The sequence below is a fragment of the Haliotis rufescens genome, unplaced genomic scaffold (assembly GCF_023055435.1).
Source record: "Haliotis rufescens isolate VD_foot unplaced genomic scaffold, xgHalRufe1.0.p SCAF_6, whole genome shotgun sequence".
Taxonomy (NCBI): Eukaryota; Metazoa; Mollusca; class Gastropoda; order Lepetellida; family Haliotidae; genus Haliotis; species Haliotis rufescens.
Window position 1 is genome coordinate 35,308,152 of NW_025964334.1, and position 14,680 is coordinate 35,322,831.

Here is a 14,680-nt window from a genome sequence, read left to right on the forward strand (position 1 = left end):
CTAATGTTCCGGACTAACGGAATTGACTGTAAAACAATCCATGCAATCCATCGTGAATGACAGCCGATCCATAAGAGAAGCCGCTGAGATCTTTACAGTGATAATGGTTTTGTTTAAGGACGAATGTGAATGCGATCCAAATTGACAGTTGTGAATTTCTTCCTTTGCACTCTGACACAGCGTTAAAAACACGATTTCTTCAAATACAAAAAACACCCAAATAAATTCAATCGTTACAGACATGCTTGTGTATTTTCAAATGCCCAGCAAAAAACACTAAAGTCAAGGCGTGATGTTAATACATTTGCTGACTTTTGCTTTTGAGACACTAAAGTTTTCAACAACTTTCAACATGATACGTTAAACACTATGACACATTCAGCATATCATATCAGATCTGGCCTCAAATTGAGAGTAACTTGGTTTGGTTCAACGCCGTTTTGAACAGTGTGTCGGTACGGCGTGTCTGCTGGAGTGAGTGAGTGAGTGAGTGAGTTGGGTTTAACGCCGCTTTTAACATTATTCCAGTTATATCACGGCGTGTCAGCTTAATGTGGGAGGAAAGCCCGAAGTGATGCAGGTGTCAGACGTTTACCACTTCGGTGAAACCCACGAGCACGGGTATGGTGCTGACAAACCTAGAAACATAATCGGGGCGAGCCGGGACTCGAACCAACAATCATAGGTTTCTGGCGTGCCCAAGGGACGCAACTCTGCACAGCGAGTCGCGGCGCCTTAGACGACTGGGCCCCCCCGTGCCCCCCGTGTCTGCTGGATGTTGGATACGAAAAGTAACACAGGTCTTAGACGTTTACCATTTCAGTGGCACGACGAGCACGATCATATGATGCTGACAAGCGAAGTATTATGATCAGGATTATTGCATCCATAAGGGACGCAACTCTACTCAAATTCCTGCGCCTCATACGACTGGGCCACTTGGCCCCTACGTGATATTTTAATGACTTACTGTATTTAATCCAATACCAAACAAGTTAGGTTTTGTGTCACATTTGGAATCTTTATGTCAAGTTTTGCATATACAAAAAATGTACATGTATTGTAAGAACCCCATGGTGTATAACCATTCCAGGAGATACAGGGGAATACAAAAATACAGTACACAGTTGTGAATTCTTTGGAAAATTGTCCGTTCTTTGGTATCAACCGCAGCCATTCTACGCAAAGAAAATGACTGCAAACGACTTCTGAAAGTTGACTTTTCCATCGTAATTTCGTGTATTTTTTGTAATATAAAAATCTAATACGCAGAGAATTTCATTTAAAAAGCATCACATTTGTGATCATGAGAATCTAATGATTAAGACGCAGATAACCATTCGAGAAAATCTAAGTATAGTTTAGTATACTAATAGTTATGGGAAAAAATGAACGCCGAAGTGTACTTTCCGCATCATTGGATAACGTTGACAATATGACGTTTCGCTTGTGTCGATTACAAATACATCCCTGGATTCCTCATACATTTTAAATCAATTGTCTGTCAAACTGTCTTTGTCACTAACACGATCTAGATGAAATCAAGAGAACACAATCGGGTGCAAAACCGAAGACTGTGCTCTGAAAGCCGTAGATCTACTTCAGTACTTGTTTTAAAATGTCAACACAGCCAAGTCCATATTCTATATCGTGTACGTAACTTTTTCTTGTTCCATTTTTGAGAGATCCATTCTTCGACGCATGCCTTGGATCACGTTCTTGAAAGTATGCAAGGGGAGATTATCAAAGGAAGAATTGGGGGATTAATAATAGATACATGATTTGGTAAATTCAAAAGAAATTGTCAAAGTACCACGTGACGCCATGGCTGATGCCAAATAACGCACAACAGTGACGGTATATATCAGAATTTTTAACTGTCTTAGATTCTGCATTTTCCACCAAGACTCTTGGTTACAATAGAAAACATAAACACAAAACGCGGGTTGTTAGGTTCACTGTAATACCTAATATGATTCATGATCATTTATGTACATATGATCACTGAATCAACAAAAGAATCCCCATCTCAATATCAAGCGAACAGCTGTCTTGAACGTTTTAGTTTGTGAAAGGAGGTCAACGGTAGGGATGTCATATGTCAAAATTGTACATGTTTGGTATTTTTATTGACTTGAAGGTCGAGTGACTACGTGCACGCAATCACGTTTATACTTTCAATCATGATGTAGAATTTGCATACATATTAATGTTTTTTTTTAAAAGTATGGATACGTACTAATGTATCTGTTTATGTCATCATAGACCACAACATACTTTCAACTTTTAAAATATAATGTTTGTGTGAAGGTTATTTATAACGAAAAGTACAGAAAGTGTCTCATACTGTGTTGTGTGCTATATTTCTTACTTTTTAAAAAATGTAAAACGCAAGCATGCAAGTATTTCATTTGGAGTGTACATATAAAAGATTTATTCTAGTAATTTCATATAGACAGGTCAATGAATAGTAGGTTCATTTTATCTTTACCTTAAACTGCATATGTAAACAGAACTAATCATAGTTGTATAAATTACATGTTTATGCAAACGCTTCACTAGGTAAAAATAATGGTTCTAAAATTGCTTTTGTTTCACAGAATATTGATTTAATCGTTTAATCACAAACCATTTACTCCTCTCATTTTCTGTAATTTAGTCGACCGCCTCCGTGGTTTAATGGTAGAGCGTCCGCTCGGAGAGCGGAAGGCCCGGGGTTTGATCCCCAGCCGCGTCATACCAAAAGACGTTAAACATGGTACTTGTTGTTACCCTGTCTGGCGCTCGGCATTAAGGGGCTAAAACAAGGACTGGTCGGCTCGGAGTCAGTATACTGTGTCTGAGTGGGGTATTCATGTTAAACTGCGGTATGGTATCTCAGTGTGCTAGCACTATAAATCGGCATCAGTCCGGACTAGTACAAGCAGCCACACACACACACACACACACACACACACACACATACACGTGCATGCACGTCGCTATATAAGTGCAATAATCTTGGACGCGACGTTAAACCACATTTCACCTCACCTCACCTGTAATTTAGTCTCACATATCTTAAATATTGACTTCACAATATGTCAAACTGTTTACCTTGTTTCTTTAAAAATATAAATAAAAGACAACACGATACAGGGAACCCAGCTTGCATACCTGTACGGTGTGACTTCTATAACCTTCTTTGAGGCTTCCCGCAATGTTACTGAAAAATTACTGATAAATTAACGACTTTATCATTAAGATAAATTCATCACACAAAGATGGAATACTCGACCCTGTTGTATGAAAATTTGACCATTTTGGCTCAATGAGTAGTTTTTGAAATTCAGTAAAGTGGTTGAACTGTCAATTGAAACCATAATGTCTTGAGGTATTCCCTACTGGTCAAACGTAAAACTAATGCCAGTAGTAAATACCAATCATTGTGCATGACCAGTACCGTATTCGACGTAATAAGCGCCCCGCTCTAATAAGCGCGCACGGCGACATTTGCTAATATATTGGCTAGTGAACAATACCAATTAGCACCCCTTCCGATTGATCAATGTACACAACACTTATTTATTCGCGTATAATACGCACTCGTGTGTTATATTCCCCCTTAATTATGGGCCATTAAATTCTGGATTAATGTATCTCTCGTATATCAACATTTCAGGCTGTCAGCATAAACCACAAAATGTATCTTTCAACTCTGTTTTTTTTTCACCAAAATATTATTCTTATAAAAGCCCCCTATTTCTAATTTTGAGAGCGCCCTGGGCGCTTATTACGTCGAATACGGTATATATAAGGGCAAATTATGTTCCTGTGCACGTCCACACAAAATGGGCATCAACACTAGGACGTCAGCCAATCGTTCTGAAGCAAAGGCTCCACGTACAACTGGCTTCTATTCTTTTCTTCTTCATTTTCTATTCGGTAAATGTGTTTTGCCCGTCAGTTCATAATCGATGGCTGGATACATTTTAAGGATTGCACTTAATGTTTGCAGTATTGCAACATTGAGCAGCTATTTATTGTCTGTATTCAAAAATGAAATGAAATGCTTCCAACCTTTCCGTTCACCCTTACAGACAATCAAATCTCTGGGTCGCTATTCGCGTTACGAGTATTGGTACTTAACAAAGGTTTGTAATTAGAATTTGTTCCGTGATTTGAGTAAATGTGACGGATATTTATATACCCTATATCTCCTATCATCTTCAGTATTATATCAAAGATGCATGAGAGAGTCTGTTCTTTGTGATGTTGGGTCGTGATATGGGTGCTTGTGAGAAATATCATCAAATTCATGATCGAATTGTTCCAGTTAAAAACAGTTTGATACGGCTGCAACCCCAGTGGCTATTTCCAGATGAAGACATGTTAATCGTCTTGCAATACTCTGATTTACATATATGATCATGTGTACATATGGTTCCATACATTAATCCAATTGAGCAACGCGGTTCGTGCGTCAAATTCACTTTAGGGTCCAGTAAGTAGCATCTTTGATTGTGGACGCCGATCACGTATTCTTACATCAAAAGTCTTCTCAATACTGAGTCCCACACCTACAATGAGTGGCAGTTATTGATCCCGTGTTTCCAGCTTCTGTCTTCTTACAGGCCAGGGATCACCTTTGATTTGTCAACCGCTCCACGTTGATTTTTTGTTTCTTCAGCGTAAGACTGATGCTATCTATTTTACTAATAACCAAGTGATTCATCTCAACTACAAATGTATGTGTTTCCTGGAGCTGCCATGACACCTGCCTACAAGTCAAGATCACGTCTTCCGAACATCAAGAAAAAAACCAAATCAAATCAAATCAATTTCATAAATTACCACTGTGACTCAACAAAGTAACTTTTTCATATTAGTCTTGTTTTCAACTTTTGCTGGGTTTTCCTCTCACATTCAGCTGACAAGGAAACTAATGTTCAAAACAACATTCACTCACTCACTCACTCGTTCGCTTCTCTGAGATATAACAAACCGACTTGAAAAAAACAGACAGATTTGTATGGAATACTAATCGTTCTGTGTTCAATACGTGTGAATATATTTATGTGGAATATGTAATTTGACTCTCCACTCTAAAATTGTAAATTCAAGTCAACAACACGCAGTACAGAAACCAATTTGTTTTTTCCGTTTTTATATATCCGTTGAGACTGTCGGTCTATCTGCATCCAAAACACTTATCTCTCGTCAACACATCACATCTGTTTGCCTGGCAAAATATTTACTCGCTTCTGCATGACTTGGAAGGGAATTACAAAATGTCTAATTAAGTTACGGTGTTTTTGTTTTGCGTTCCTTTTTATCGTTTTTTCTGGCATCAAATATTTATTGATTTTAATCAAAATAGTTCTACAATTACCTTTTTCGAAGATTATGTTTACATAATGATAGCTTTTTAACAATTTTAACATATTTATCAGTCGAGTGTATTATCCAGTATATTATCCCATGGGAAACCCTGTTAGGTTCCATGGACTCTTTTACAAACGAGAGCGGCATGAGAAAAAGTGAACGTTTGATGTATAAGTGCACACGGGGAACTGTTTTGGCTTGCATCCAACTGAAGGTTGGGCGCCCTTGGCTGATTTACACTGATTTAGTCACAGTTGCTCGTCATGGACAGTAGAAGGTTATTGGGTATACGTAGTAATTCAGTGTAGGAAAAACAGAATGTGGGAAGGTGTTTTCTATGTTTTGATTGACTTCCCTTAACGAGTGTCTATTTCCGTTTACCACTTACAGGAGAGTTATATGCAATCAAGCAATACAACATGGACGTTTTCATTCAGTCAGTATATCAGCTGCTGTTTTGGGGATATTTATGGTGGTAATAAGACCCTTCAGTGCAGGGATATTGCTTCCTACGAGTCACCATCAGTGTTTGGCTGAGTTTGGTTGAGTTTGTTGAGCACAGCGTAAACATTTACACAACTGTCCACTTGCACAAAGTGATCTTAGCGCTGAGACTATCGTAAGCCTATGTTAAAGTATGGGAGTGACAATCATCTTAGCGCTAAGATCGCTTTGTGCAAGTGGGTCCATGACATTAAATGCACTGGAAAAACAAGGTTTGGATGCCAAACTATTCCTACAGATCCAATACCACATCAATTATCCATACATGATCGTACATTGTTATATCAAAACAACCCATTTCAATGCGAAGAAATATTCATTTGAAATATATAAAGGACGTCATTCGATTCTTGGACATTACTAGAATTCGCGGCCTCACATGGAACGTTTGGAATAATACATCAATCGAATGTTCGTTTGGAAAGAGGATCTTTATTTCCAGAGATAACATTTGATAGGGCTATTAGATGATGGCATGACACATTGACATTATCTTATCACGTTTTTATGGTGCAATAACAAGCATACTTATTGCCAGAGAAATCATACGGCAACGTCCAATACCCATTATGTTGTATTATTTCGTAAACATTCGTCAATTCATATATGTCACAGCCATGTACCATTAATTCAGAATTTATCGGTTAAGAAGTCCAGATGACAAGCATATGTATATCGCGGTAATAATATTGTTGTCAAGACCGTTGTCTTCAATGGGAGACATTGTAAACTTTTACGTCTCCCCTCTGTGATAAATAAAGCGATAAAACCCTTCTCATATCCAATAGAAATGTCTGTATAAAGCGGAGTCGATTGTACGATTCCGACTATATCATGAGCAAGTGTTTATAAATCAATATGAAATGGTAATGATACAAGGTGTTCGGGAAAAGGTGAGCGAATCCTACCCCACAGGTGGCACCCGTCAAACAAGCAAAGGCAAGCCAATTGTTCACCTGAAAAAAATATGGGAATATATGGTACGAGTCTATGTAGGGAATTGCATCGCATATCATTTTGGCAATGATGCGTCAATTTTGGAAATGTCCTCCACATGTCTAACATAAAACGTTTTGAAAGCTTTACTGAGGCCTTGAATGTTGTGACCTTGAGCAAACAACTTCTGAGCAAGAGTCGATTGATGCTCATTGAAATCTTGGTAGAAAGAGCATGCTCGATTGTATCTCAAATCTCGCTCTTAATTTTTCTCTAAGGTACCAGCTTCTGTACCTGATACTCCTGATTCCTGGGAATGACATCATCTCAACCAAAACAGGTTGCTTGTTACAGGAATTGTTGCTGCACATGTTGCAGTCAAATTTCAAGTAAATAGAAGTTTTGGAATACTTAATGCAGATCATCCTCGATTAAGCAGGATATTGCATTTCCATTTTCATAATAATACCTTGGACCATTACGCTACCATCGCTTCTTTCCTCAGCACGATTCGAACGGCATGATTGCTGAAAATATACTAAATAACTCTCATGAGCGAGACAGCTTGCGTGGCAGTAGGAAGTTAAAGGGCTGGCGATGGTGACATCACTACTGAATGGGACTAGTGAAGATCCGGGGTAGAATAGGTCTTCAGCAACCCATGCTTGCCATAAAAGGCAACTATGCTTGTCGTAAGAGGTGACTAACGGGATCGGGTGGTCAAGCTCGCTGACTTGGTTGATGCATGTCATCAATCCAAATTGCGTGGATCGATGCTCATGATGTCAGTCACTAGATTGTCTGCTCCTGACTCGATTATTTACAGACCGTCGTCATATAGCTGGAATATTGCTGCTGAGTGCGGCGTTAAACAACAAACAAACAAACAAAACAAACACAACTGACGCTTTGGTTGGGAGTGGGTCCGGGGTATTTACAATAATAGAATAGAGATAATTGATGATGGCTGCAGAGTGACGTTTCGTGAACAAATAATGTCTTCCAGGGTGCCGTTGTACAAACGACCTCAGCGCTACGATGATCATTAGCATACCTTAGCGCCACAATCTCTTTGTACACCGGCATCCATCAGTGTAGTCGGAGGCGTGTAATGGTATAATGTGCTGTCAACACTGCAAGGTAGACTGGTACACAACAGGTTATTCATGGTACATGCTTCTCTCCTATGTTTCCTATCCGGAAGCTGGACAATGCACACACACAGACAGACACACACACACACACACACACACACACACACACACACACACACACACACACACACACCTGTGTGTGTGTATATATATACACACACATATATACATTGCGATATCCACCATACAACACACATTTGGTATACTAATCAAAATTGGAATAAAGATATGCTTGCTTCTAAACATTGTTATGAAGAAAATCGTGTTGTGATACATTTTTGTACATAACAGACAAGCGTTTTATAAAAAAAAAATTAAATCTGTACAGATAATAGCTCGATTCTATATATCGCAATTCAGTGGATGATTGTAATTAACACAGCTTTGTGATTGGATACTGTTATGATATTATGGATTTCCACGATATCAGTAAAGTTGACGAAAATGTATTTCTCCTTTCGTTGTCAATAGTCCTGTCGATGTAATACAATACATGTCTTAGAGAATCAGTGCTTCTGTGGTGATAGTAATGCGTATGGGAACTTTCATCAGCTTCATAATCGAACCACCTAAAACGCCTACTATTCGAATCACGTCAGTGGCTACATCCAGATCAAGACACGGAATTCGTCTTGTCCAGTTACCTCATTATTTGTACATATAGACTCGAGTTATTCAATGTATCGACTTAATTGTGTTAATCAGCACGGCTTACGATGCTAATTCACACATTCCGATTAATTTTATATTACGTATTCATCCATCACCAAATGGTGTTCCTGTCTTCATGTCAAAGACCCTTCACACACTAGACTAGGATGTCGAGTATTGCTGCAATTTATAGACCCACTGTATATTGACAAGGAACCGGAAAGTCGTATCTTTGATTGTGGACGCCGATCACGTATTCTCATATCAACAGTCTTCTCAATACTGAGTTCCACACCTACACTGACTGGCGGTATTGATTCCGTGGCCTCAGCTCCTGTCTTCTCGTAGGCCAGGGATCATCTTTGATTTGTCAACCGCCCCACGGTTTTTTGTTTCATTAGTGAAAGACTGATGACATCTGTTGTTCAACAAGACTAGTAATTCATCTTAACTATGTGTTTCCTTGAGCAGCCCAGACACCTGCCTACGTCTTTCGAACATCAAGGAAAAACAAATGGAATAATTTTCTACTTTTTATGAGTTAACAGACAATAAATCATGATCAACTTTTTTTCAAATTAGAACTGATGAGATTTCTACTGAGGGTTTAAAATGGTGTAAATCACGAATGAATATTATCCATCCAATAAATCAGCTAACGAAAGACAAATCGCTGTGTTAATAATCTGATAAGTGGATTTTTAGGGCATGCCTGTATTCGAACATTAAGCGTCTCCACGTGTATTTGCTCTTTCACTCATGAGGTGCTTGTCAGCCAATCCATTTTCTTTTCAAGAATGTTAGTGTGTGCGTATGTGTGTATGTTTGTGCATGTTATAAAAATCGTTCTAAGATTAGATGTAGGAAATTACCTTTTGAATCTAAAATTCGCAATTCAAGTCAACTTCATTTCAGTGAAAAGAAATCCTATTAAACTGTCGATACAAAAGCGCAAACAACATCTGCAAAGCGTCAATCGGCCCACCTCTGGTTTTTGTTTCATAAATAACGTTGGAAACTACACTACAAGTCAATACTTTAATTTACTTAAAGAATGTTCCATAATGGGTAACAAAAACTGATCGATCTCCCAAGGTTAGTGGTGAACGTTTTTTCTAAAGAAACTGCAACGGGGAAATAAATTCACTCATCTGGTTGTCACTCGAAACCACGGATGAATGTCACTCGCAAATGATAGTATAACACTAACTCGCTCGAGGCCGTGATTTTGTTAGTAAATGCTTCCAAATGTAAACCAACATGGAATGACTTCAACCCTTGACATTTTTTATGAATGAAGCTCGAACATTCTGCACTCGTGACATGCATGTATACTGTTTTCAATCAAATGTAATCTCATATCATTGTGCAGTCAGGTAGATCGACTGTGACAGAGGCGTGGAAGATAATGAATGTTCACGAGTCCACAAAGGCTCTATTTGGCTTGCAACCAAGGGTTGATTCAGTGTTCTCTTTGTGGTTTGTAGGAGGCAATGGTGGCCATGAAGCTTGAGGAAAACATGCTGTGAGCGTTATTTATGCCTTGATTGACTTCCGTCTGTGCGTTTCTGTTCCCTTTCTAGTTTCAGAGTACATATTCCATGCATGATATATATTTTATCCTTTCCTGGCATTATATGAAGACTTTCTATGATGACATTAGACGATGATATTTCACGGTGACTTTACATGATGGCATTAAATGATGACATTACACGATGATATTACACGGTGACTCTACATGATGACATTAAATAATGACATTACACGATGATATATTCACGGTGACTTTACATGATGACATAACACAATGATATTACACGATGACTTTACATGATTATATTAAATGATGATATTACACAATGCCTTTACACGATGACATTAGATGGAGACTTTACATGATGACATGACAGGACATTACATATTGACATTATATGATGACATTATACGATGACAATGCATTATATCATGACATTACACGTGAACTTTGAACGATGACGTTATACGATGAGTTTACACGATAACAGTACATACATAATAAATGGGAATGAATATGGGATATACCAGATATTTCACAAAAGCGCGTAAATAATGGTTATGATGAAATAATGACTGTAATATAAGTCGCGGAACGTGCATATCGCCATGGCGATATATCAGATAATTTACGGGAACTGATGAAGGTACATCTTTTCTTTCTGCGTCCCTTAGATGTGTAAGGATATCCTGTGGTCGTTAGTTCCAATCCAAGATACTCCTTGAATATAATTCTTGGTCTTTCAGCGCCATACACCTGCTCGTGGCTTTCAGCACAGTGCTAAACGTCTTGGGTCTGCATGTTTTAGGACTTTACTCCCACATGAAACTGACAAGCCGTGATGTAACTGAACTAGTTGTTAAACCCATCTAACTATCTTCACCATGGTTTACTCAACCTGGGTCCAGTTACATGAAGCGATCTTAGCGTTACGACTGTCGCAAGTCAATGTTAAAGTATTGGAGTTAAGGTGAGGTGAGGTGAAATTGGGTTTAACGTCGCGTCCAAGATTATTGCACTTTTATAGCGACGTGCATGCACGTGTGTGTGTGTCTGCTTGTACTAGTCCGGACTCATGCCGATTTAAAGTGTTAGCACACTGAGATACCATGCCGCAGTTTAACATGAATACCCCACTCAGACACAGTTTACTGACTCCGAGCCGACCAGTCCTTGTTTTAGCCCCTCAATGCCGAGCGCCAGACAGGGTAACAACAAGTACCATCTTTTAACGTCTTTTGGTATGACGCGGCTGGGGATCGAACCCCGGACCTTCCGCTCTCCGGTTTAGAGGCGGTTTAGAGTTAAAGTCGTCTTAGAGAGAAGATCGCTTTGTTCCAGGGCCCTGGGCACATGAACATTGTTACTTGCAACAGACTGAGCGCTATGATCGCTTTGTTCAAGTGGTCCAAGGAAACATGTTATGTTTCTTTCTATTCATTCTCTCACCCATCCTTCAACATATGGTTGATCGGCTGCAGATTTACCATTACCATGTTTTTTTCAGACGGCCCACTACAAGGAACATTGTCGTGTGAGGTGTTTGCAACGTTTGACCACGTTTTTGCTGGGGGAGCGAACTGGATGTTGGCTATCATTGCCATGGAAAGGTAATACTTACCAAATAGGCTCACGTTAGAATGTGTCCAGTTGTTTACGAAATGTGGTTCCAAATGATTCGAAATTGAATTCAGAAACGATTTCGGAAAGACAATACTTAAAGTGTTCTAACGTTATGCATGCCAGTTGCTTTTGAAAGTTGATTCCAAACTAATCGTATGTTGAAATATGATCTAAAAAACGCATGCCATTTAAAAACTTTCTACTGGAATTGTTACCGATCTGTGATCCATTCATTATGTTAAACTATCTAGTTAATGGAAGGACCACGTACATTGAGCCTGGTCATCTTAATTGAGTGGCACAGTCGTCTACACAGAGTTGCTTCCCTTACTTAAGCCAGTATCCGAATGCCATGGGATTCTTGGTTTTTGAACAGTATGCCCATGTGTTTCAACACATTGGCAAACGTCTACGACATGCAACATTTAGGGTTGGCCCTCAACACAACTTTAATTAGTATACAATTTCATTTAAAAATCCATAGTCTCTATGATCAGAACAAACCTCTGGAACATGCAAAAATGATAATTTACCTTAAAATATATTATAAACTGTTACATACATCAATGTCTTACAAGGGGCACTGGGAAGCCTTGTTGTTAAAGCGTTGGCACGTAACGACATTGACCTGAGGTCGAATCCCATTAATACAATGTGAGGCAGTGGAGTGGTCTAGTGGTTAAAGCGTTCGTTCCTTACGCCGATATGGGTACAATGTGTGAAACCCACTTCCTGTGACCCCAACTGTAATGTATAGCTAAATCAAACTGTCACACAATGTATGAAGTCGTGTCTGGTGATGTGTTTTCAGATATCTTTACGTACGGGCACCAGCCGAACACTCTTCCACGTTCTCCGTCCGCAACCTGAAGATCCTCGCAGCCGGCTTGTACATCCTGCAGATCATGATGGCGGTGGGGCCGTTCTATGGACTGGGGGAATATTCTGTATTCCGGGGTAAGTCAAAATAATGCCACACTATTATAAGGGTAACGCTACTTTTCATGACATTATCATCTGCAGAAGCCCGAGGTCTCCAATTAACAAAAGAGCGAGGGCTTCTGCAATTGATAATGCCCTGAAAATAGCGTTATCGTTATTATAGCTAAAGTGAATAGAATTTCATTTACTGCAATCAACAAACAACGAATGTCACTGACCAACTTTTACAAATATGGAAACGTCATAGAACAAACCAGATCTAGATGACGTCACTATTGAACATCAAATGACGTCACCTAACAACGGGCGTGATAATGGCCCGTCGTCAAACAATATGAGGGCATTGTCAAGTTACAGTGGCCCGCTCATGTCTGATAACATGCGGGCAGTTTAATGATAATTCTGTCCATTTTAGCTATAATACAGTATAATTCCTGTAAATTGCTATGGGTTTTTTGCGTATGTATGTTGGTTTGAGTTTAACTCCACTTTCAGCAAAGACCAGCGACATGTATATGGTTTAAACATATTTAACAAAAGTGTGAAAATGGATTGGTAAACAAGCGAAGCGCTTATGTTAATACCGCTCCGTCACACATAGGTCATATTACAATGAAGGCATGAATGAAGGTTAGATGTAATAAATGAATTGTACATGCCACGCTAGATGTGTACATATAATAAATCTATTTGCAGTTTATATTAAACAAGTCATTTAACTGAAAATCTGCCAGTTTTTAATATGAAGTTTTGAACAGAATCAAATATTAGGATTTACTCTTCTTTATTCAAATACGAATTTACGCGACATATATATGACTGCGGTCTGTAAACACATCGAGTCTGGACTGGAGAAACCAGTGATTGATATGATGAGTAACGTTCCCAACCGTCGGGGTACGATGACATGCATTCAGCCGAGCCTGATCTCCCGATCCATTCAGTCTCTTACGACAAGCATAGGCGGCTATGGACCACAGGAACCGAATTTGATAACTGCCAAACCTTTACAGATTAGTATTGTCATTTATTTAAGAAGTGACTACAATAAACTATGCTTTTGCGTTTACGGATGAGTTGACGTAAAACCCGATGTGCACACTGTCTAAATCCGGGTCGCCATGGAATCGCTTGTAATTAATTTCTGAACAGACAAGTGGGTTTTGAATGCCTGGAATTAAAGTTACAGTGGTAGCCGCTTGACCCGCGACGAGTCCCTATTTACGTGTTGCTGTCAAACTGAGTGTATGGTTAATCGTTCATCCAAACATCTTACCATGTGCCGTTAAGATATATATGTTATGCTAAGCCCCTAACCTTAACGACGTTTTCAATCAGTTAACCTATTTCCTATTACTTGAACGAAGAAAATTAACTTCGCAAAGTGAGCAGTGAGCAGATGACTGTTTGCATTCAAGTTCAATGTCAAATGCACTAGGGGTTTCTGATTCCTTTCTGTATGAAATGTCTAGAGAAAATAACGTTGCAAAGGTTCGAATCTCATATTCGTTCTGATTGCGTTTCGTTTTTTTTTATCATAATGCCCTTGATCCCAAGTTTGATCAAAGTGGTAAAAGTTTGAAACCTTGCATCACTTTGAGGTTTCCTTCCACATTAAGGTAAATGGGGTACTGTTAAAAACGGCGTTAAACCCAACTCACTCACTCACTCACTCACTCACTCACTCACTCACTCACTCACTCACTCACTCACTCACCCACCCACCCACCCACCCACTCACTCACTCACTCACTCAGTCAGTCACTCACTCACCCACCCACCCACCCACCCACCAACTCACTCACTCACTCACTCACTCACTCACTCACTCACCCACCCACCCACCCACCAACCCACCCACCCACTTACTCACCCACTCACTCACTCACTCACAAGCTCACTCACCAACTCACTCACAAGCTCACTCCCACCGTCATATAGCTGGAATATTGCTGAGTACGTTGTTAAA

At 39.4% G+C, this 14,680-nt stretch overlaps 1 protein-coding gene across 1 annotated transcript in view; it reads left to right on the forward strand.

Annotated features, from left to right (window-relative positions):
- Window positions 1-14,680, forward strand: part of LOC124148514 — a 57,076-nt gene that overhangs the window by 23,540 nt on the left and 18,856 nt on the right. Inside the window, exons 2-3 of the mRNA XM_046519621.2 lie at window positions 11,654-11,756; window positions 12,581-12,726. Coding sequence (XP_046375577.1) covers window positions 11,654-11,756; window positions 12,581-12,726 — 249 coding nt within the window. The remainder of the gene's footprint in view (window positions 1-11,653; window positions 11,757-12,580; window positions 12,727-14,680) is intronic.